Consider the following 22881-nt stretch of genomic DNA (forward strand, 5'->3'; position numbering starts at 1 on the left):
ATGTTGCTCATGCAGACGCCTGTGGGAGACTGGCTGGTCCCACTCAAGTTCAAGGTTCCTAAGAGTTGCCCTGTGGAGGCAGCCTCCTACCCAGTGTGGTCCGTGCTGCACAGCGGCTCCCTGTGGAAGAAGGCACAGTTCACCATTCATGCACCTTGGACAGCTGGGCCTCCTAGGGCTCCCTCCTGACAACCCCAATGGTCCCCCAGACGCCTTGCTTCTGTGAATACCCACTGGGAACCTTGAGGACCCAGAAAATGTGGGACTTTCAGGATCATCCATTCTAGCTCTCCTAAATTACAGATGGGAAGCTGGAGGTTCAGAAGAGAATAGGGACATACTTAGAGCTGAGTCACACAGCTGAAATATAGGATTGGGTCTAGAACTTGGTCTTCTGATGTCCAGGTGGGTGGCATCACACGGCCCTGAAGTTCCCAAGTGCTGAGTGACTGTAGGTGTGTTGTCAGTCTGTCCCACCCTCAGGGGTGTGGCAGGAAAGAGGAGGGCAGGAATTCATATAGGCTAAGGGTCTCTTCTGTATATGGTGAGAGCTGAGCTTTGGAAGCATCGGATGGACTTCAAATGCCAATTCTCCCATTTATTGGCTATGTGACTTGAGAAAATTGCCCAAAAGGAGTGTAGGTCTCCTCATCTGGATGGAGGTAGTAGAGGTCCCTACCTCCCGGGCTGTGTGAGGCATTCAGCAGGCAATGCCGGGGGGACTCAGAGCGGAGCAGAGCCAGCAGGCCTTCAGGGGCTGAGCGCTCGCTCCCCTCGACCATGCACCCCACCCTGTTGCTCAAGAGCTTCACTGGGAGCTTTGGAAACATGGTGAGGCTTGGGCCTCATTCCCAGAGATTCTCATTGCGCTGGGAACCAGGCATCAATATTCTAAAGCCCCAGGTGGTTGTTTATCCCACGCAGGGATGAGGAACTCCGTATTAGACAACACATGTCATGAAGGCAGAGAACACATCTGTCCTCTTCTCCTGTGAATCTCTGACATTAGCAATGCCAGGCGTGTGGTGATCGGTGCTCGATCGATCGTATTTGCGAATGAACGTCTGAACGGATGAACAAGATGTGCACATGGCATTACCTTGTACCACCACCGCGAGAGCTCGGTGTTACCATCACTATGTCCAGATAAGAAAACTGAGGCTCAGAGAAGTTAAAGAACTGGCCCAAAGTCACAAGCTGGAGCAAGGACTTCCATTTGGGTCTCTGGCGCCGAATTCCACGCGCCTGCAGGGTGAGGCTCATCCTCTTTGCTCCCCACCCCAGATCACCCCAGTTTTGGGTCTCTAGTTAGGGACGTCTCCTGGGTACTCATCCTGGAAGGTCTGATTCCCCCTCTGTGCTCTGGAGGTGCACAGGCTCTTCCTCCAGCAAACATTTGGACACCATCAGGCTATACTTTCATCTAGATTAAAACAACAGTCAGCCTGTTTCATAATATGACTTCAGGGTCACCATCTGTTCTGGCTGTTCTCTTAAATCCCATTTCAGAGCCAAACAGGACTCCAGCATCCTGCAGAGAGCAGGTCTCTGTACAACTGAGCAGGAAAATTGGTAGAAAGAAGCAGTGTGTTTTGGTAACAGCTGCAGGACAAATTTTTTTATGCCATTTGTTCCCTCTACTCAACAGCATCCAAGGTATTGTATGTGTGGACCACAGGCCCCCACTACAGACTCAAATGCATTCATTCCCCTGTGGGGAACCTACTATGTGCCAAGCACTGCATGAGGCACTGTCCCATGCTTCACCTTCTTTGGGGTAATGGGTGAGAGGGGCCTGGATGGTGGATAGATGTGGGAACATGACGTGCCGTGGACTCTTAGCCGACTTACATTGTCAGACTGGGCCTCAGTTTTCTCATCTTGGGGATGTCAGACGGGGCACTTCCTGAGGTCCTTCCCAGCTCTGAAGGTTACCCTGACCCTCCAGGCTTCCATCAGCCATGGTCAGTGTAGGAGAAATTTCACAATGCCTGCTGAAGCCATGAGCTCATCCTTCCTGGCTGCTTCTCTGCCCTCACTGAAGTCACACTAGCTCATCTGTTGGGACACCCCGGGCCATTCCTAGGGCAGCTTGATTCTACCCAGGGCATAACATGCCAAATGCTGAGAGGCTGCAGGAAAGTATGTCTCCTGCTGTTGCCAAACTACCGCCTTCGCTCCACATTCCAGATCTCCCAATTCCACCCTCTCCTTGGCAAGAGGAAGGAAAGGGGCCCGACTGCCAGGGGCAGCAGCTCGAGGTGAAGTGGCGATGCCTCCTAAAATGGTCAGCTGTAGCCTTCCTCAGAAACCGTCCAAGGCGCCCCACTGTTGGATAAATTTTACCCTCTTATCTTCACATTCGAGGCTCCACCTGACTTCAGTCTCCTAAGTGAAATAGTGATTACGAGCAGAAAGACCTGGGAAGGACCTCAAATGACCCATGTGTGAGTCCCAACCATCTCAGTCACCAGCTCTGTGGCCTTGATCTCCTTCAGCCTCAGTCCACTCATCTGCAAAATGGGATAGCAATAGCCCTCACCTTATCAAATTGTCCTGAGATTAAATGCGCTCATGCATGTAGGTTTAACACCTCTAAGTCTGTATTTGTCTGGATGGATACTTTCCACACGAACTCTGGAGGTTACCTAAGGATCCCATTGCTCCATCCCCCAAAACCACTCCTATATTCCTGGTTTTCCTACCTCCTCTCCTCCAATGCTGGGTTTGCTTGTGCTCTGCGGGCTCCACCATGTTCACCTGTGTAAAGGCTTCCAGGCCCATCTCAAGTGTCCCAACTTTCAGTTCAGGCCCCGTGTATCAGGGCTCTGTGTGTTGATGTCCTGTCTACTCTATGCTGAGAGCTACCCAGAGACCACAGTCTGAGTCCTCTTGATCTCCCAGAGTCCAGTCCAGGTCCAGGTCTTGACAAGGTTGGCCACTGGACACTGGTGATGGGCAAAGCCAGACCCTCAACTGGGATCAGGATAGAGTTAAAGACAGGGAGGTCAACTCCTGCCTTCCCTTCTGACATCCATTCTCCGTTTGTGGCTGCGTTCTCTCGGGGCTGGGATAATGTAAATTATGACTGAATTGAGTCATGCGGTAGCAACTCTTTAAGACATTTTATTGACCATGTGGTTGTTGACCGTGCCAAAGAATTCAAGAAACACCCGAGAACATGCCTCACTTAGAGAGAGACTTAAAAATTGCCAGAATTACTCTTTCAAGTTCCTCCCACAGTGATGTCCCTCCCACCCCATGGGGCTGGGGGTGGAGGGATGCATGGAAGAGCAGGAATCTTAACGTTCTGTTCTGGAAAAGTCGAGAAGTGGCCTGTCCCGTCCCACCCCATCGTATCCAGTGGCCCCAGCTCACGCTCCAACACCCAGATAGTGTATGCACAGCCTCCCTGAGGCCTCCAGCCAAACCTCAAGAACCCTAACAGTAAATAACGGACAGGGGGAAGCAAATGTTCACATTCCCCACCCAGACCCTTGTTTCAGGGAGGAGGAAGCTGGAATTCATTCTGAAGTCTAAGAGGCCAGTGTGTTTACAAGCAGCACTCCAAACTCAGTTGGTGTGTGAGCATCAAGGGCAGGCATCTTGCAGATGGTTGGTGATTCAAAGCCCTTCTGCTTAAGGGTCAGCCAAAAGGATGGAGGAAGATCTCAGTTAACATCCAGGAAAGTTAACATCCAGCCTCTGTGTGGTTATACGTACAGGTTTCCCCTGCTATTCTTAGGAAACCTTTCATAAGCTGAAATGGTACAAAGCGAAAACACAGTTATCTTAGGACACATCGTGATAATGGATGCACACGATAAATTGAGATAAAGCACGCGATCAGAGCTCGGGCAGCTTGATGCTGAGATGCTTAGTGTAGTTCCGGGGAAGTTGCTTGGCAGCCAGTCCCGCTGCTTGGGGTGTGCACTGCTCCCATAACACTCACTGCAAAACGAACGCTGAATGCTGTTTTCATTTGTTGCCTTTTTTGGTAAAAGTGAAATACCTTTTTGGATTTCTTTTGGTTAGCGAAAACAGGTACTAATGCAGGTCTTTTGTAAACATGAAGTGGCATAAAGTAAACTTTCGAAAAGCAACAGATACCTGTATTCTATTATATCTTAACCATGGGGCTCAGATGAGAGCAAGGCTATTAAACGCCTATTGAGCTAAATGATGCTGGTGGGGTTACCAGTTACTATGACAGCAGCTGGCATTCATTAGCATTCTTTGTGATTGATGACAATACATACTCGTACTATGTGCTAAGACAAGCACACAATCGCTCTTGTCCAGAATCCATTAAGCTCATTCATTTAGTCACATGTGCGTTATTCATTCATTCATTCATTCATCCATCCATCCATCAATGCTCATTTTTGCTTGCCCCAGGCAAGGCCTTGTGCTGGAGGGGAGGCAGTGAAGTTAGGAGACACAGAGATGAAACAGAAGGTGATGGCTGCTCCCTTGAAGAGTTCACAGGCTGGTGGGAGACACAGGAAAGTACACAGATAAGAAGAGAGTAGAAGGAATTGATTGGAGCTTCCTGTGAAACTCACCCAGGGAAGGTTTCTCCGCAAGATGGTGACTCATTTGTAGACGTCTAGGCGTCACCCTGAGGGTCAGCTTCCCAGTGTGGCAGGAGTGGACTTCGCTGGATGTCTTCAAGCCCCGTAAGCCCAGTGCAGGGCAGGGGAGCCGAGGAGACAAGGGCAGTCGCTATCACCGCCCTCTAGAAGGCATGGGCTCTTCCTGGTTGGGACAGGCTTTCCCTGGACCAGTTCCCTTGAGACCACAAGCTTACTCCTGGCTACAGAACCCTCGCCCAACATGCCCGGACTAGGGTTTCCAGGTGGGAATTCCCACCGATTATCAGGAATTTTTTTCGCTTTCCCATTCCTGAATCCTGAGATATAAACTGTTTTCTGTTCTCCACGATGAATCGTTTCCACAAAGTGACGACCGATACTACCAACCACCTGGGTTCAAGGAGCCGATTTTCCCGACCAGCTTTTCTCGGGATTCAGAAACGGGAAAGTGAAAAAAAATTCCTGAGGACGGGTGGGAATTCCCGCCTGGAAACCTTAGCCCAGACTATGGCCGGAGCTCCGAAGCCTCTCTGCAGCCTCCAGCCTGGGGCTAATTGGCTGCCTCGCCCCAGGCCCGAGGACCCTCCTGTTGTCAATCAGTGGAACCTAGTCACTAAGGGACTCAGCCTTCCGCCAGCCTGGCAGGGATGTGGCTCGTTTGCTGTGCTATGGTCAGAGGGAAGCCCCATCTCAGCTGGGGCCCTGCCTGGGTCTGTCCCCTGGCAGAAGCGTCTGGAGTCCTGCACAGCCCTGTGCCTGGGTCTAGGCCCTGCTGCTCTCTGCCGGCTCACGTCTCCTCCTCCATGATTCCCCACAGCTGGCCTCCCTTCCAGGCTTAGGCCACCACCTGAGCCTCGGCATAACAGTGCAGGCAGTGGGTTCCAACCTGAGTGTGTGCATTGTCACCTGGGGGGCTGGTTAAAGCACAGGGCAGTGGGCTTCACTGCACAGTTTCTGATCCCGTCGGTCTGGTGGGGAGCCCATGAACTTGTATCTCGGGTAACTTCCTAGGTGATGCTGGTGAAGCTGGTCCAGGAATCAAACCTTGAGAGTCGCTGGTGTCCTGGTTAAGCAGATGGGCTGTGGAGCCGCCTGGGTCCTAATCTTGTCTCTGCCACTTACCTAACTCTCTGCGGCTCATCCTCATCTATAAAATAGAGATAGTGGTAACACCTTCCTCACTGGGTGATTGCGAGTAGTAAATGACCCAATCCAGGTCATACTTGGCATACAAGACACATTCAGTGACTATATTAGATTTTTGGCTACTGTAACAAACTGCCACAAACTGGTGGCTTAAAACAACAGAATTTATTCTTATACAGTTCTGAGAGCCAGAAGTCCAAAAGCAAGGTGTTGGCAAGCTCTAGGGGAAAATCCTCCTTTGCCTCTTCCAGCTCCTGGGGGCTGTCAGCGTTCCCTGACTCGTGGCTTCCTCAGTCCAGTGTCTGCCTCCGTGGTCACAAAGTTGCCTCTTCTTCTGTCAACTCTCCCCTGTCAAAGGACACTTGTCATTAGATCTAAGACCCACCTGGATAATCCAGGATGCTCTCTTCACCTTAAAATCCTTCATTATATCTGCAAAAGGCCCTTCTTCCAAATAAGGTCACATTAATAGGTGGCAGGAGTGAGGACATGGACGTATCTTTTGGAGGGCCATCATTCAGCTCACTATTGTCCGCACGGGCCGTTGTTATTATTGTTCAGGTGTTGTTTCTTCCAGCAACTGCAGTTAGGCCTGACCGCAGCTTCCTGCCCTGGGCTTGGGAGGAAGGAATGAGGTGCGACGCTATTTTCCAGGTTCCAGCCCTTCCCAGTCAGCCCCGTTCACTCCCGCCATTCCCAGGCTGGGGCAGGAAATTCTGCTCATGAAGACCCACTGGCCACATTATAGCATTTCAGCATGTTCAAGTTTCACTAATCTAATCTGAGAAAAAACTGCACTCTCAGCCCCTAGGACACCTGTTTGGAGCCCTAGGCCCATGTGACTTGTTCCTTACACCTGAGCAGGCTACACCTGACAAAGCATTTTCACGTTCAGAACCACATTTGACCCTCACTGCAACCAAGTGAAGGAGGTTGTGTCACCCCATTTTGCAGGTGAAACTGAGGTTCAGAGAAGTGAAGTTTCTTGTCCACCGTTGCATAGGTTTTAAATACGAAGCTGGGATTTGAAGCTGAGTCTCTGTCCCCAACACCGTGCTGCTTGGAGATCCTTTTTCCACCACTGAAAACATGTCAGGTCAGACAAGATGAGAGCGGTGGCTGCCCGGGGACCCCAGGAGCAGAACCTGCAGCCTCCCAGATCTTCTCAGAAGATAAAGCTCATGAGGGACTGTCTCTCACTAGCAGCAGGGCCCTGTTCCTGATAGCTGTAGGGATAATTCTAAGAGCGATGGGAGGGGCAGTCAGGGGGGTAGGAATAGAGAGGCAGACAGGCTCCAGGTCCCTGAAGTCGGGGACAGTCAGGGTGTGCTCCCGGGAGTAGGTCAGCCTTGGGTGGAAGTGACATTCCTGGAGAGGAGGAGAGGGAGACTCTACTCCTGGCATCGGACAAATGAGGCTTTATATCACCAGTTCTGGGACCCAATAGCTGTGTGCTCTTGTGTTGTGAAGAACTCGGGGCTGTGCGTTAGCATCACCTGGGGAGTCGTGCCAACGTGTCATGCCCGGGGCCATGCCTGGACCAGCTGAATCAGCACCTGAGAGGTGCTGATCCCCCTGAGGGATTCTGTGCAGCCAGGTTGAGAACCACTGCTCTGCAGGAAAAGTACTTGGTTCCCAGGACAGTGAGGCTCAACACAGACGAGCTATCATTACACGTTCACTCAGACATTCATAAAACTAACATGTATTGGACACCTGCCCGTGCCAGACTGGTATCAAACACCAGTTATCACCTGTACAGGTCAGCAGTTTGTATTTATTGATCAGCTGTGTCTAGCATTGCTTCCAAGAAAATGAGTTAGCTGGCCTCACCACTTTGTGAAGACATGACCCAAGTCCGATATTCTGAAAAGGTTTTACTGACAAGAAGGAAAATACAGAAAATGTACCCACATCAGAAAGACCGAAACCTGGTGTGTGGGAAGTGTCATCAAAGCTCTCCAGCCCTTTCAAGAGGTGTGTAGAGAAGGAAGAGTGGGCTGCAGACAGTCTGTGGGCCCACACGCAAATATCTTTACCTAAAATGCTCCAACTTCAGCATCTATTATGTGGAAAGATTTCAATGGGTGCATTTTTGTTGGTTGGTTAATTTTTAACTGCAAAACCCTTTCTTCACCTGAGGCTGTGATTAGAACCCAATATATTCAACAAATTAAGTCTGAGGTGCTGTGGTGTATATATAGATGAGGGTAGCTGAGTGTGTAGGAATGTGGGAGAGCATGAGAAAGTGCCTAAGAATGAATGTGTGGAAGTGTGTGAGCAGGTGCGAGTGTGAGTGTGTGAAGGTATCAGTGTGTGAGTTGGGATGAATGTGAGTGAAGGTGTGCATCTGTGTGTGTGAGTGTGTGTGTGTGTGGGTATGACTAAACGTGTCAGTGCATGTGCGTGTTGGAGGGTGTGCTGTGAGTAGGTGAGAGTATGTGTCTGAGTGTCTTCTTACTAGTGTGAATCTGTGTATGTGTGTGTGACGGTACCTGTGCGTGTGTTAGGGGGCCAGGGGCTGCCTTCTCCTCCTTAGCCTCCCCTCCGCCTGCTGGCAGCCCCCGTCTCTGCCGCTCCCTTCCTCTCCCCGCCCCCACACTCTGCCCTATAGTAGGAAACCCTGTCTCCACTGCCCCTGCCTGCCCTGCCAGCCGTTGGTTCTGTGTCCCCTTCCAGTGCTGAGCCTGGCAGTTTTCAGGAGCGGCGGGCTGTCGGGTGCCGTTTCCAGCAGGTTGCTGCATGTTCCTATCCGGTGCCCCTCACATGCCCCCGACAGGCCCCTTCTCCTCCAGGCACGTTTTCTTCACAGAGCCCTGGCAAGCCCTCCAGAGCTGCCTGCCGAGGTGGTGACTCATTCCAGCTGATGTCATCCCCACGATTCAAGGCCCTCATCACTCTCAAAGAGTCCTTGTTCCCCAGATGCAAGAGGAAGATCCATAAACTGAGAGCAGTTGACTATAAAGCTCTTCCCAGATGCCCACAGCTGCTCACACCTGCCCACACCTGCGGGCCTTCACCGTGCCTCCTGGTGCACATGGACGCCAGGTTCCTGGAACAGAGGTTTGGGGAATGGGACAAAGAGGGGTCTGAAGGCCCTCGCTCAGTAAGTCAACAAGACCCACCCTGTGCTTCCAGAGGCTTGTGTATGGCTCTTTCACTGGAACCAATTTCTGCCTAGCCCAAGGTGTTAATGCATGTGTGTGCATGTGTGTGCGTGCGTGTGTTTGTGTGTGCATGTGTGTGTGCAGGGCGTGGTGGTAAGCAGACCTGGGTCTCAGCATCAGAAGTCATAGCATACTGTCTCCAGGTGAAATTCCTCTGTTCCTTAGTCACTGGGCCTCCTTACCCAATGATATTATTAGTTCTTTAAAGGCTAAGAATTGGAGGGTGGCTGTGAGGTGACAAGAATGTGAGAGTGCCTGACCCTGAGTCAGCCCCAGTCAAGTCAGCTGGGACTCACCCTGGGTCCTGAGTGCTCACGACGTACTGGGCCCCATGCTAAGCACAGCCCTGTACGGGATGTCCATTCTCACGATGATGCTGTGAGGCAGCCTCCATTCCTGTCCCACTGTACAGATGAGTCTACAGCTCAGAGAACTGAAGTGATTTGCTCAAGGTCACATACCAGTTAGTGGCAGACCTGGGACTCAAACCCAGGTCTGTCTGACACCAGAGCCTAGGGAGTTAACTCTTACCTGTGGCTGCCAACTGGGAGAGGACATCAGACTCACCCAGGCCAGACCCTGAAAGACTCTGAGTCCATAGGGCCAGGCAAGAAGGGCAGACCTCTGTCTTTTTAAAAGCTTCCTGGGTAACTAATATGTGGCCAGGGCTGGAGCCTTCACACCATGCTATACCACCTATTCAGATTTGAATCCTGACTCTAATCACTTTTTATCCTCATGGCCTTGGAGCAATAATGAACTTCTCCAAGCCTCAGTTTTCTAACCTGTAAAATGGGGATAATACTATCTACCTCATAGACAATTAGGAGTGAAGATAAAATGACTGGTGCTCTTTGAAAGGTGCCTGTCACACATTAAGCCCACAGTAAATCTTAGCTGTTAATGTTATTATTTCTTGTCATTCATTCATGGGTCACCCTTGCCTCTGTATTGGTCCTGGGGACTGAGAGATGAGTCCATCCATGCCCAGGAGCCCATGTCTAATAATATCAGAGAAGGAAGGGAACTAACCACCAGAGTGCAGAGAGATGAGGGTGTTTGGGTCAATGGATGGACAGGTACTATGGGAGCACAGAGATGTGCGACCTCTTCCCTCCCAGGCCAGGAGGGTAGCCCGGGAGGCAGTGCACTGTAATGGGTCTTCAGTGCTGGCTCCTGCACGGGGCCTCGAGTGAGTTACTTCCCCTCTCTGGGGCTTGATTCTCTCCTCTGAGAAATGAGAACATGAGTTCTGCCTTGCCTTCCTCCTGGAAGCGGGAACAGGTGAAAGGATGCTTTGAAAACCAGAGAGGGTACTGGATGGGTGCCTTCCTGCTCGGGCTCTCAGCTGGGCCCAGCTCCTTCCAGCTGTGGGGCAGTGCAGCCAAGCTGCAGGGCCCACACCTTGCCAGTCTCTGCCCACGTCCAGCTCCCTTCAAAACCATCCCTTTCTCAGTTTAGGCCGGAGGCCTGAGAGAGCAAGAGAGGGGGCTGGGGAACTCACACAGTAAGTTCATTGAGCAGGAAAATTCCTATGCTATATATGAAAACCGGAAAAGGGAAGGAGGCAGTCTAAGTTTACATGTAGAAAAATGCTCTTCTGTAGTTCAGAAAAATGAGGTCTTTCATTGTTGGCAAGTCCAGGTCTCCCTTCTAAGTTGATCCAGGATTTTTTCCCTGGCAGGGAAACAGTTCTTTTTCTAAGAAACGCATTGGTGGTTTTTCTAAGAACCTCTTGCATCTTTACTGGATGCAGACAGCTCCCATGCGACATACATTCTGTTGTGTTCACTTTCCTCAGGGAAGGAAGTCAGGTAGAAGCAGGCATTTCTGGACATTCCAACCTGGGTGGGGTGATGTTTCCCCTAGGCAGAGCGGTGACATTTTCCTGGGCACAGTACCCCACTTCTCTGGCCAACCCATGCTGTCCAAAAACGAGGACATCTATGGAAGGACTGGTCCCTGTTGGAGTCATTCCTTCCAGACCCTGAAGGCTGTGGGCTGAAGGAATTGGCAGTTAAGGGTGGTTAGAGAAACTAGAAAATAGACGGGAGAAGAGGAAGATGCAGAACTGGAGCCTCTCAGACCTGGCAAGGGCCTCTGGAAACCATCTAGTCCAGGCCTCTCGTTTTGCAGATGAGGAACCTGAGGCTCCGAGAGAAGGGACTACTCAAGATCACACACTGAGCTGGTGGCTGAGTGGGCCTCCCAAATTGGCCCTTTCTACCCCCTTGTGCAACATATGAGAGGCGAGGATATGGAAGTTGAGGCCGACTTGTGTATGGTCTCAGAGGAAAGAGCCAGGCAGGTGGGAGCTATGGGAGACATGCCTGAGCTCACCAGGAGGAAGAGCTCTGAAGACTTAGAATTGCCCAACAGTAGTCAGGGTTGCTGTTGGGGGTGGGGTGGGTCTCCCCAACAATGGAGTTGTGTAAAACAGATGGCCTTTTGGTGGGTATACAGCGGGGGAAACTCCTTCTCCAGATGGTGAGCTGCACTCATTGCTCACAGATCTGTGGCTTGCTGAACTCCCAGCTTCCTGTCTCTCTAGGGAGGTGAGAGGAAAGGAAGACACAGGTTAGGAGGTCTGAGTTTAGTACTTCCAGGGTCTTGGGTCACCTCCCCGTAGAGGTTTCCAAAGGGAAGGGAAATAACAGTCTGAGAACATGCAAGAATGTCTCCCTTGCAGGCAGGATGGCCTGAGAAGGCGCGAGGAGGAGGGCATTTGGATTCTGAGGCTCCCCAGCTCATGCTGCAGGGAGCAAAGGAGGCATTAGGGGCCTCTTCTCTCTCAGGGGCTGAGTGTGGGGAAATTCAGGCCAGATGGGCCCTGCTAGGGTCCCCAGGGCAGTTACCCCCATTTAACCTGTATACCCTTGGCCTGTTGGCTCCAACCCCTGGCCACAGCAACACAGGGTCTTCAGGCCTGCCTCCTTAGCCCTGCCCCCAGCTTGAAGGAGTCAACGTGTCCCCATTAAAGCTGACTGAAGTGTTCTGTGGGTCTTCACAGCCATGGGTGGGAATGAGAGGTGCAGAGAGGGGCACCTTCAGTTTTCCCAGGCAGCTGGTATAGGAAAACGGCAGAGGATGGGAGGTAGGCGTCCAGGTTCTAGTCCTGACTTGGACACAGCTACCTGTATGACCTCAGACCTGCTCTCCTGGGTCCCTCCAGACCGCTGACTCTGGTTCTGTTGTTAGGATCCCCGTTCTCCCAGTTTCCCCAAGCACAGGCAAGTAAGGGTCCCTTACAGCTCCAACCTGGGAAGCCTTCCTTGGATTTCCTGGAGATGCAGTTCTCCATGTGGCCGCCAGAGGCTGCTGTCGCGCACGCTCCTGGGGTGTCCTCAGCCTCTCCTGCTCTGCCCGTCTGGCTTCTTCGCAGCCCTGGTTGACCCAGAGCCAGAGGAACGCTCCTTAGCCTCTTGGGGCCTTAAAAGCTAACAAGCTCGAGCGCTGGGCTCGGGTCCCAGATGTCATCTGTGAGATGGAGCTTTGCAAAGCCAGATGCACATCTTGATTCAGGCAAGACTCCAAAGCCCAGGCTAGCCCCAAGCATTCCACAGGACCCCACAGATGGAGGGGATTGAATGAGTCCATTAAATAGAAGGAGAAACTGAGGCACCAGATGTCCTGTGGCTGAGAGGAGGAAAAGAGGGAAGGGTCCCACCCCCACCCCATCCCATTCTTCACCTCTTCTGGCCAAGTCGCTGTCATCTTTGTGGAAGGAAAATCCTGAGCCCTGTCCTGTTTATTTCTTTATTGCTAGATTCTGCGCTGGTTTCCATGGAAACTGGCTTTGGACCCCTGGGAGGAAAGTCGCACCCCGCGGTGACTGCTCAGATTTTCCTTTGCCTGGTCCATCTCTAAAGCAGTCTGATTCCTCTGCCTGTGCCCTTTGGAAGGGCTGGCCCAGAGATGTGCTCTGGAGCCTGAACCAAAGAGTTAAGCGGGGCGCGGCCAGTGGCATCTGTCTGTCCCCTTTCCTCAGGCCACGTTGCTGAGTGCCTGCTCTATGCCAAGCCCTGATGTGGGTGCTTACAGGAGACGGTGACGCCTGTGGCTCTGTGTGGAGGCCAGGGTTGGGGCTCTAGTGTCTTGGGATGCAACTGAGTAAGACTGGAGAGATTCCGCTGTGAGAAGATGGGGAAGGGTGTGACCAATAGAAGGAACAGCATTAGCAAAGACAAACGGAGGAAAATAAGGAGATGAAGTAGAGGGTGTCTTGAGTGAAATTTCGACCTTATCCTAAAATACGAGGGAGCCACAGAAGGCTTTAGAACTTGAGAGTAGCATGAATGGATGACTGCTAACTGAGACGCCTGGATAATGAGTTTCCTCAGAACCTACATTCTAGATTCTGCTCCATATCCCAGCACCACACAAGGCAGGATATGGAGGCGTTACAAATGGTATCAAATTCACAGATTGGAAAGGTAAGGTGAAGAACCCCTATTGTAAATGAAGCTATCCCTATGCATTAATGAAATGAGAGATGGAGACGGAGATCAGATTCAGCCCCAGGAGGTGTTTTGAAGGCAGTGAAAACACAGACTATGTCAGAGTGGATATGGCTTGGAGGGTCCATCCTGTCTAACTCCCTGATGCACAGATGGGGAAACTGGGGTCAAGGACGGGGAGCAGCTTGCCCAAGAGCACAGAGTCCAAGGCAGACCTGGGACTCCACTCAAGAGCCCGGCTTCCCTTGCCTGGGCCCTCTCGTTGCCCTATGGCTGTGTGCATACCTGGGGGTGAAGGGGGCTCCTGGGTCCGTGGGCCCAGCATCATGGAGATGGCAGGGAGCCTGGGTCTCCAGGTGACGGATGAACATGCAGTGAGGTCTTTGTTGGATGTGGGACCTATAGCCCGACCTCACTAACTGTTATCAGTGTCTCAGTCTCTGCACCTGTCTCTTCCTGTGTGCTTAGCATTTTAGGAATATTATTTTACTCAAGTTCCAGTGTCCTGTGAGTGAGGTGTTATTATCTGGGGAGAAGTGTGGCACCCTCCCATGAAGGGCCCCAAGGTTCCTGAGGCTGGAGAGTTCCAGAAGCAGCCCCCGATCAGCATGCCTCACTAGTCTGCCCCTCCAGGACGGTGGGATGTATTCCCACCAGCTGTGATCTCCACTCCCCCACTTCCTGACCAGCACGGAGCTATCCCAGGACAAGCCTATGGACCAAATTGCTGGGCCTGTTTGTCTTGGCTCGTTGGCTTTTCTCCCCTCCCTGGTGGCTGCCTGAGCAGGTGGCCCTCCTGTCAGAGGCCAAGGGGAAATGAGCCAGCAGGCCCAGGCGCAGCCCTGAGCATGGGTCACTCCAGGCCAGGAGTCGCCCCTTGCCACATCACACCACGCCATGGGACAATGGAGGGCGGTGGGGGCTGCTGAGAGCAGGGCAGGGCTGACTTGGGCTTCCTCTAGATTTGTGGCTTGGCTCCCTCTGTGGCTGATCCAGTGGAAACAAGACCTTTTAACTGTTGCCTGCACACTTGTCCTCCCTTCGCGGGAAGGGCACCAGCTCTGGAGACTTGAGATTCCAACTCAAAATCACACCTCCCTCTATCCATCCTTGCTTCGCTGCTCCATCTGTTGCTTCCTGGCTGTGTCTTCTGGTCATGGAACTCTCACTGATCATCCATCTCCCTGTTTAGTAAACAGGAGGTTAGGTAGATTTCTGATTATTTTTTAAGCAGTATCTGTCTGGGACTAAGAATTCCCAGAATTACCATGTAGTAGCCTGGGCTATACTGCTTAAGCAGGTGTACAGGTGGGAACTTTTCAGCCCCTGCACCCCCACCCCCATACTATGAACCCCCACCTGTCCCTGGAATTCCAGGGACACTGCTTGGAAACGAACCACTGGATGAGAAGCTCTGGCCCATGTACTCCCCGTGAAACCACAAAACCACACATTCTCCGAGGAGCATCCCCGCTGGAAAGGAGCTCTCCCTTCTCCTCTCAGTAGGAGAGAGAGGAACTGGAGGAAAAGCTTTTCACTGGCTTAGAGAAAGGATGAAGAAAACAGGGCTATCAGCAGGGCGTTCAAGATTTTGTTTTGTTTTTATCTTTAAACTGTGGAGGGGAGAAAAGACATCTCAGTGGGGTGTTTGCTTTTATTTCTAGTATTTCTTTTCACTCTTTTTTTTTTCCTTCTGTACAAAGATGGGCTATATCTGAGTGAGGAAAAGCAAGAAGAAAAGGTTTTGTAATGTCTACAGGGGAATGGAAGAAATGAATGTCTTTAAAATATGTCAGTGTCTTTATTTTTCACACCATGTACTGGTATAAAATTCAAAAAGTAGAAAAAAGTATCCAGTGAAAAGAAAGTTTCCTGTTCTCCCCCGGCCACCAGCTCCCTTCCAGGGACACAGTCTTTGCTCCTGGTTTCTTGTGTATGTAGAGATTTTCTAACCTATATTTTAAAATATGGTATATATATTTACGTATTTAGCCTGTATTAATATATGCATTTCCAACTGACAGTGATTCTATTCTACACCTTGTTGGGGTTTTTTTTGAGGGGGGGTGTTTATTTTTACCTAATACACCTTGTGGATTGCTTTATATTAATACCTAAGGAATCACACCTTTTAAAGGCTGCATTGCATTTCATTGTATGGATAAATAAAGAAATTATTTATTTAACCATTCCCAAAGATGGACATTTTGATACATTTTAAATAATGCTGCAATGAATATTCTTGAATATGCTTCACATTTCGCATATGTAACTTTATGTGTTAAAACAACTCATAGACATGCGTGTATAATTACTTGATTGTTGAGTACATGTACACTTGTAACTTGGATAAATATTGTCAAAGATGTCACACCAATTTATGCTCCCCCCAGCAATGCATGAGATGGCCTATTTCTTAAACCCTGCCAACACAGCATATGATCCAATATTGATCTTTACCAAGCTGATAGAGAAAACGGTGTTTCTTTGTAGTCTTAACTTGTATTTCTCTCATTCTGAGTGAGGTTGCCTGTCTTTTCCTGTGTTCAAGAGCTATTTTTATTTCTTTTACTGTGGAAAGACTTTCTTATTCTTTGGCCATTTTCCTCTTGGGTTGTTGCCCTCCTGCTTACTCATGTGCTTCATGTATTTGGGTAATTAATTTGTGGTCTATCATATATGTAGCAAATATTTTTTGTTCAATTTTGGGATTTCATTTGACATCATGGTGATTTTTATTTTGCTATGCATATTCAGAACTTTAAAAATTTCTGTGTAGTTAAATTTAACCAGATTCAGCAATCATTTTATTTATGCCTTCCGGGGTTTGTCAAACTTGAAATTAATTTCTGTTTGAATGCATGTTGCACACTGGAGAGATAAAGCATTGGATTGAGGATCAGATCCAAGTTCATAGCCAGCAACTGCCTTCCATCTTTTAACCTCAGTTTCGCCTTCTATAAAATGAGGGAATTGGACTTCATTCATTCATTCATTCACTCATTCATTCATTCATTCATTCGGCAGCACTGGACTGGGTGCTGGGAACATGGAAAGGAATGATGTGTCCTTGTCCTAATGGTCCAATCGGGAGAGAGACACATCACCAGAGAGTGAAATGCTTTGATGGAGGACCCAGTGTGTATTGAGGGCACATCTAATGCAGCCTCAGGAATTGAGGGAGGAGGGTGTTGGGTGCAGGAGGTGAAACTAGGGATTTCAGGGCAGGTGAGGCCAGGGCTGAGTCTTGATTGTCAAGGTGTGGCATTAACCCCTGGTCATTTGCCAAAGGTGAAAGCATTCACAGACTCTATAAAGTGGGAGAGTGAAGAAAGGTTTTATTAAAGTTAGGAAGAAAGAAGCTGCCCATAGCAGTATCCAAAGATGACAGCTGCCATGGGTAGTAAGGAGGGAAACACCGGTGTGGGGGAGGGGATGGAGGTGAAGCTGGGTCGCTGGGGCAGAGTCCAGAGTCTGAGAGTGGACAGCTGCTCTAACTTCAGGTTAGCTTTTTCTTCTATAGGAAAGGGGGAGTTGGTTAGGTAGTTTTGAGGACTGACATCCTTCCTGGGTTCTGGTCTGTTTAAAGACGATGTTATCTCCAGACTCCAGACTTGGGCTTGGCCATAGCAGCCTGGGACTTTAATGTGTCACCAGTAAATACTGCAAGGGAGTCGTAAATTGGATTCCAGTGTCTGGGTGCCTGAGGACTAAGAAGTTGTTCTTTTCAGCTTAGGATGTTGTTAATTAACGAGGTATGGGTAGCCTAGAGAAAGGGAACAAACAGGGTTCTTCAGTTAATCAGTGAGGGGAGAAACAAAGAGAAAACAGATGAACATCAGGATGGATCAAACTGCAAACAGACTAAGTCTAATTACAGGTAGCTAGATAGCGAGCTATACGGTGAGTTAAACTGCAAACCAGATAAGTCTATCTGTGTTATTGATTCCCTGAATTTCACCCTTACATTGATGAAAAGGCATTATTCTAGCGAAATAACTGGGTGGCGTGGCCTGGGGGGGGATGGGGTGGGCTAGGTGGTAGAGGGGAAAGCATGCAAGACAGAAGAGGGAGGACCTGCGATAGCATGGGGCATTGGAGGGACTATGCCGGGGCATGTTGGGGACGGGGGAATAAGAAACAAACGTTATCCCTATAGTTGAAAAGCCTCATGGACCTCTCACAAATCATCTCTCTCTGCCTCCCCTAAATGTTGGCAAGAACATGCTGCTGGTGGGTATGTAAAATGGCACAGTTACATCTTAAATCTTCTCACCGCAAAAAAGAAGTGACAATTATATGATGTGATGGAGGTGTTAGCTCAAGCTATGTTGGGAATCATATTACAATATATAAATGTATCCAATCAACACGTCCTACACCTTAAACATACACAATGTTATATGTCAGTTGTGTCTCAGTTAAAAAAAAAATGGCACAGTTGTTTCGGAGAACATTTTAGCAGCATTCAGTGAAGTTGCAAGTGTCCACATCATCCCGTAGTTCCACCTCCAGAGGGTAGAGTTATCTGCAGAGCTAAGCACGAAGAGACATGTATAAGGAAATCCATAGCAGTAGTGTTTGTGATAGTAATGGAAACCTGACTTTCCATCAATAGAAAAGTGAATCAGTCCATCATGGCTTATTTATGCCATAGAGTACTGTGGTGAAAATACAAGACCCAGAGCCACGTGCATCAACAGAGATAAATCCCAAAAACACAGTGTTCAGTGTATTGGCGGGGGAAGGGCCGGAAGAAGACACGCAGCACGCCAACACGTGTATGAGGTTTAGACACCTATAAAAGGTCTCCACATTCTAGTAGAGGAACAGACGCATGCAGTAAACGTACAGAGACCTGCATGGGAATGATAAACACCGTGTCCCCTGGGTGGCTCGTCGGGGGGTGGGCAGGGAATAGGGTTGGAGAGTTCATGAGAGGTCAGCTGAATTGATATTTCCTTTCCTAAGCAGAACGGTGGGTGGGCACACGCCTGTTTCTCATATTATTCTTTTAAAAAAATACGCAGTATTTCCCCAAATTACTGTCACGTGTAATCAGTGTAATATTATTAATGAAATAGTTTACATTCCTTTTTTTCGAACTAAGTCTTCAAACTCCAGTTTGTATTTTATACTTATGGCACATCTCCGTTGAGACAACCCACGTTTTCAAGTGCTCAATGGCCACACTTGGCTAATGGCTATTGTACCGGACGGTGCAGGGTTAACACGTCTCACACAGAGGTTGTGTCAGGTGACCTCTGAGATTCCTTTCTGAACTTGAAAGTCTAGGAGGAGGAGAATGGTGATGTTAATAATACCCACCAATTTATGGAGCATTTGCCACGTCCCAGCACCTCCTATTATCACATTTAATCCTTCCATTTAATGACGCTTTTAAAAATTTATGGTAAAATAGAAACACATAGAATTTACCATTTTAACCATTTTTGTGTGTCTCATTACTATTTATGCTGTTTGGTATTTCCTAAATATTTCATAATAGTTTGTGACACGCGTGCAAACAGGCACACCGAGGCTAGCTGCTGACTATCGCCGTCCTTCTCTGTGGGGACCTAGGGGGGCACAGGAGTCAGGCTGTGTCTCTCTCCCACCCTCCGGGGATGTCTGAGTTCCTGGACAAACCAGAGTTCCCACTGTATCTTCTTACTGCTGAAGGGTCATTGGCATAGAGGGCACACGAGATTGAGCTCCGCCCCTGGGAGGACCCCTGGGAGACAGCCCCCATCTCATGAGACTGAGGCAGTGAACCAACCTGAGGTCAGACCAGCCATGGCTCGGAAACATCCTGCCACTGACAGGTACTACCGTGTTTCCCTGAAATTGAGACTTAGCTGGACCATCAGCTCTAATGCGTCTTTTGGAGCAAAAATTAATATAAGACCCAGTTTCATTTTAATATAATATAATACCGGGTCTTATATTAATTTTTGCTCCAAAAGACGCATTAGAGCTGATGGTCCAGCTAGGTCTTATTTTCAGGGAAACATGATAGCTATGTAACCTTAGGTCAGTCACTCTATCTTCCCAAGCCTTAGTTCTGCATCTATAAAATGGGATAACAGCACTAATTCCCACGTGAAAAATCCAGTCATTATTATTCTGTGTGGGGAGCCCAGGGACACAGGACAAAGTGTCTAGGACCCCATCTTGGCCTCCATTTCCACATCAGTCAGTGGGGGCAGTAACCCCGCCCACCAACCTTTTGGGCTTGTTGAGTGGACGTAATAAAAGGAGCAGTGAACGTTAACTGTGTTACCACCATATTTTCTGGGGTTGTGTGGATGGTCTCATTTCATCATTCTTGTGCTGCCCATATCATAAAGGCAGACACAGCCTTGGAGTGGTTAAGTGATTCACACAAGGTCACCTAGCTGGTTAGTTTTCCAGCTAGGAAAGTTGTTAAACTGGAGAGCAGGGTTGATTTGTTAGATGGGACTTTTCTCGTGTTTCTCCCGAGTGTCTTGGGTCTTCTCTGGAGACCAACCCACCAAGCCCCCCCGAGGTCAGTCAGGTTCTCAGCATTCTCTGGTTTTCGGCTGTAGCCCAGGGAGTCACCACATGAGTCTGCTTTGCCCCTGGTCTCTGGAGGGGGACCCTGCTCGATTCTGACCCTCATTCACACCAGGCCTCCTCAGCTGGTGGAATCCTCTGTATCGTGCTTCACTTCGGAGGCCAAAGGGCCCTGCATATTCATTGCCCTTCCTGCAGGAGACCTGTCCCCCTCTCCCTGGGACTTGCCTTCCTATCACAGCTGGTACCTTGGGCATCACCTCAGGAGTGGGTGCAAGGCACTGCAAGCCAGCCCACAGCCTTCTTTCAGCGAACAGTGGTTGAATAGACCAAGGCTCCCTTTCCAGGCCACCATAATGGAACCCTGTTATTTCTCTCCTCAGCATGTGGTGGTTAAAAGCACCAGGGGTCAGATGCTCTGGCTTGGAACCCTGGATGGAACTTAACCTGGGGCAAATCTCTTATCTTCTCTAAGTTTTCCCCCAAGTAAAGTGGGGATAATAGTACCTAGCTTCCTAGAGTTGTTATAAGAGTAAATGGAGCTAATAACGTGGGTGAAGTGTTTATAGCAAAGCCTGGTTCAGAGAGAGCTCAGGGAATGTTAGTGGTGACTATAATGATAACAATTACGCAAATTTCAATTGTCCCAAGGTCTAGGAACACGTTACTTTGTCCCACTTGCTTCTCTCCCCTGCCCCAGGCACTTAAACGGTAGATCTCATTCAAAACAAAACAAAACAAACCTACCCAGTCCCATAGAAAGAAATGGAAAAAAATCTCCAAGTTAATGGGGAACATTATGTATTCTGGGAATATTCTAGGAAATATTGTTAAATGTTTTCCAAACTGCAGGTCATGACCCATTAGTGGTTAATGAAATCAATTTACTAGGTCATTTCCAGCATGTTTTTAATAAAATACCAGAGAAAAAGAATTATTAAATAGAAAGGAAAATATCAGAGGGCCTGGTGAGTATTAGAAATAATGTCTTATGAAATATTTATTGCAGTGTTACAGATATGTATTTATCTAAATGTGCATATTGGGTTGCCGTGTAAATGCATTTCTAATTGTGGATTGGTGTCAAAAAAATTTGGAAAACAATAATTAAGAAAATACAAAATATATGGTGATGGAAGGAGAACTGATTCTGGGTGGTGAACACACCATGTGATATGTAGACGATGTATTACAGAATTGTACACCTGAAACCTATGTACCTTTACTAACAATTGTCACTACAATAACCTTTAATTTAAAAAAAAAAGAAAAAAACTATCCAAAACCCTTAAAAAAAAAAAAGAAAAGAAAAGAAAATACAGTGGGACTATGATATACAAAAGGCCAGTTATAAAATTAGTCATGGGGATATGAAGTGCAGCGTAGGGAACATAGTCAATAATATTTATTGTAGTAACTCTGTGTGGTGTCAGATGGTTGCCAGACTCGTGGTGATCACTTTGTAAGGTATGTGAAAGTCTAATCACTATGCTGTATACCTGAAACTAATATGATATCATATGTCAACTATAATTGAAACATAAATTTTAATAAAAGGAAAAACAAGTACAGTGTGGTCCTGATGGATCCCATTTCATTCGTGACTTTTCATTTCTCCTTCATTTCCAAGCATAGTAGAATATATGTGTGAAGCATGGCCTCTCTCTCCCTCCCTGCAGAATCGGCTTCCCAGAGCCACCTGGACCTCACGGAGCTCATCGGTGTCCCTCTGCCCTCATCCGTGTCCTTTGTCACAGGCTATGGTGGCTTCCCTGCCTACAGCTTTGGGCCTGGCGCCAACGTGGGCCGCCCGGCCAGAACTCTCATCCCGCCCACCTTCTTCCGGGACTTTGCCATCAGTGTCACGGTGAAGCCCAGCAGCGCCCAAGGCGGCGTGCTCTTTGCCATCACAGACGCCTTCCAGAAGGTCATCTTCCTGGGCCTGCGGCTCTCGGGCGTGGAAGATGGTCGCCAGCGGGTCATTCTCTACTACACAGAGCCCCGCTCCCGAGTGTCCCATGAGGCTGCTGCCTTCTCCGTGCCCGTGATGACCCACAGGTGGAACCGCTTTGCTGTGATCGTCCAGGACGAGGAAGTGACCCTCATCATGGACTGCAAGGAGCACAGCCACACCCCCTTTCAGCGGTCCTCCCAGGCCTTGGCTTTTGAGTCCAGTGCGGGAATCTTCATCGGCAATGCAGGAGCCACGGGGCTGGAGAAATTCACTGTGAGTCCAAGCCCTGCACATCAGGGGTTCGCTGGACACAGACTCACCGTGCAACAAACATGAGCAACTATTCTTGTTAGGATTTTATGCTTGTGTCCTCAAAGAGGCATTTATGCATGCTGGGAAGAACGCTGGGCCCAGAATCCAAAACCTAGATGCCAGGCCCGAGTTTTCAATGTAGCCCGGTGGTGTTAGACAGTACCTGGGTTTTCTGATCCTCTCTGTGTTTTCTTATCTTTAAGTAGGGAGAAGAAAACCTATGCCATGGGATTGTAGAGTCAAGTGAGATAGCCAGTGTGAAAGCCCTTTGTGCATTTTAAAGTATTATATAAAGAGCAAGGTTTGTTATATCCATCAGTGATTTTTACCTTTGGTTACGGGTGGCAGATTCACGTAAGTAATTTCTGCAAAGGTAGAATTCGCTAGAATGCCTGAGGGAAGGAGTTTCTTTCTCCTTTAGGACAACGTGCTCTGAAAAAAATATCAGAAAACTGACTTTACTGTCAAAATGGGCTTTTTCATGAATAAGCCATTCTAAAGAAAATCCCTAAGTTATTGTAGTTATTCATTTAGTCAGCAGCTGTACTCACTTTGTGCTTACTGATTCAAGACCTTCCTGTGGGGTGGAGTTTGGGTTTATTTGTAGTACAGTGGAAGACTGAGGGTTTTAGGAAGTTAAAATCCAATTAATGTTTTTAAGACACTTAATCTGGCTGTGTCCTGGAGAACGAGCTGTCCGGTGTGAGGAGAGG

General features: G+C 48.9%; 1 protein-coding gene across 2 annotated transcripts in view; it reads left to right on the forward strand.

Annotated features, from left to right (window-relative positions):
* The window catches only part of COL15A1 (collagen type XV alpha 1 chain), a 99316-nt gene that overhangs the window by 11878 nt on the left and 64557 nt on the right, over nucleotides 1-22881 (forward strand). For both annotated transcript variants that reach the window (XM_033124147.1, XM_033124148.1), the window contains one exon: nucleotides 21582-22129. In XM_033124147.1, the coding sequence (XP_032980038.1) occupies nucleotides 21582-22129 (548 nt within the window). The remainder of the gene's footprint in view (nucleotides 1-21581; nucleotides 22130-22881) is intronic.

Source organism: Rhinolophus ferrumequinum, chromosome 12 (assembly GCF_004115265.2).
Source record: "Rhinolophus ferrumequinum isolate MPI-CBG mRhiFer1 chromosome 12, mRhiFer1_v1.p, whole genome shotgun sequence".
NCBI classification, from domain to species: domain Eukaryota; kingdom Metazoa; phylum Chordata; class Mammalia; order Chiroptera; family Rhinolophidae; genus Rhinolophus; species Rhinolophus ferrumequinum.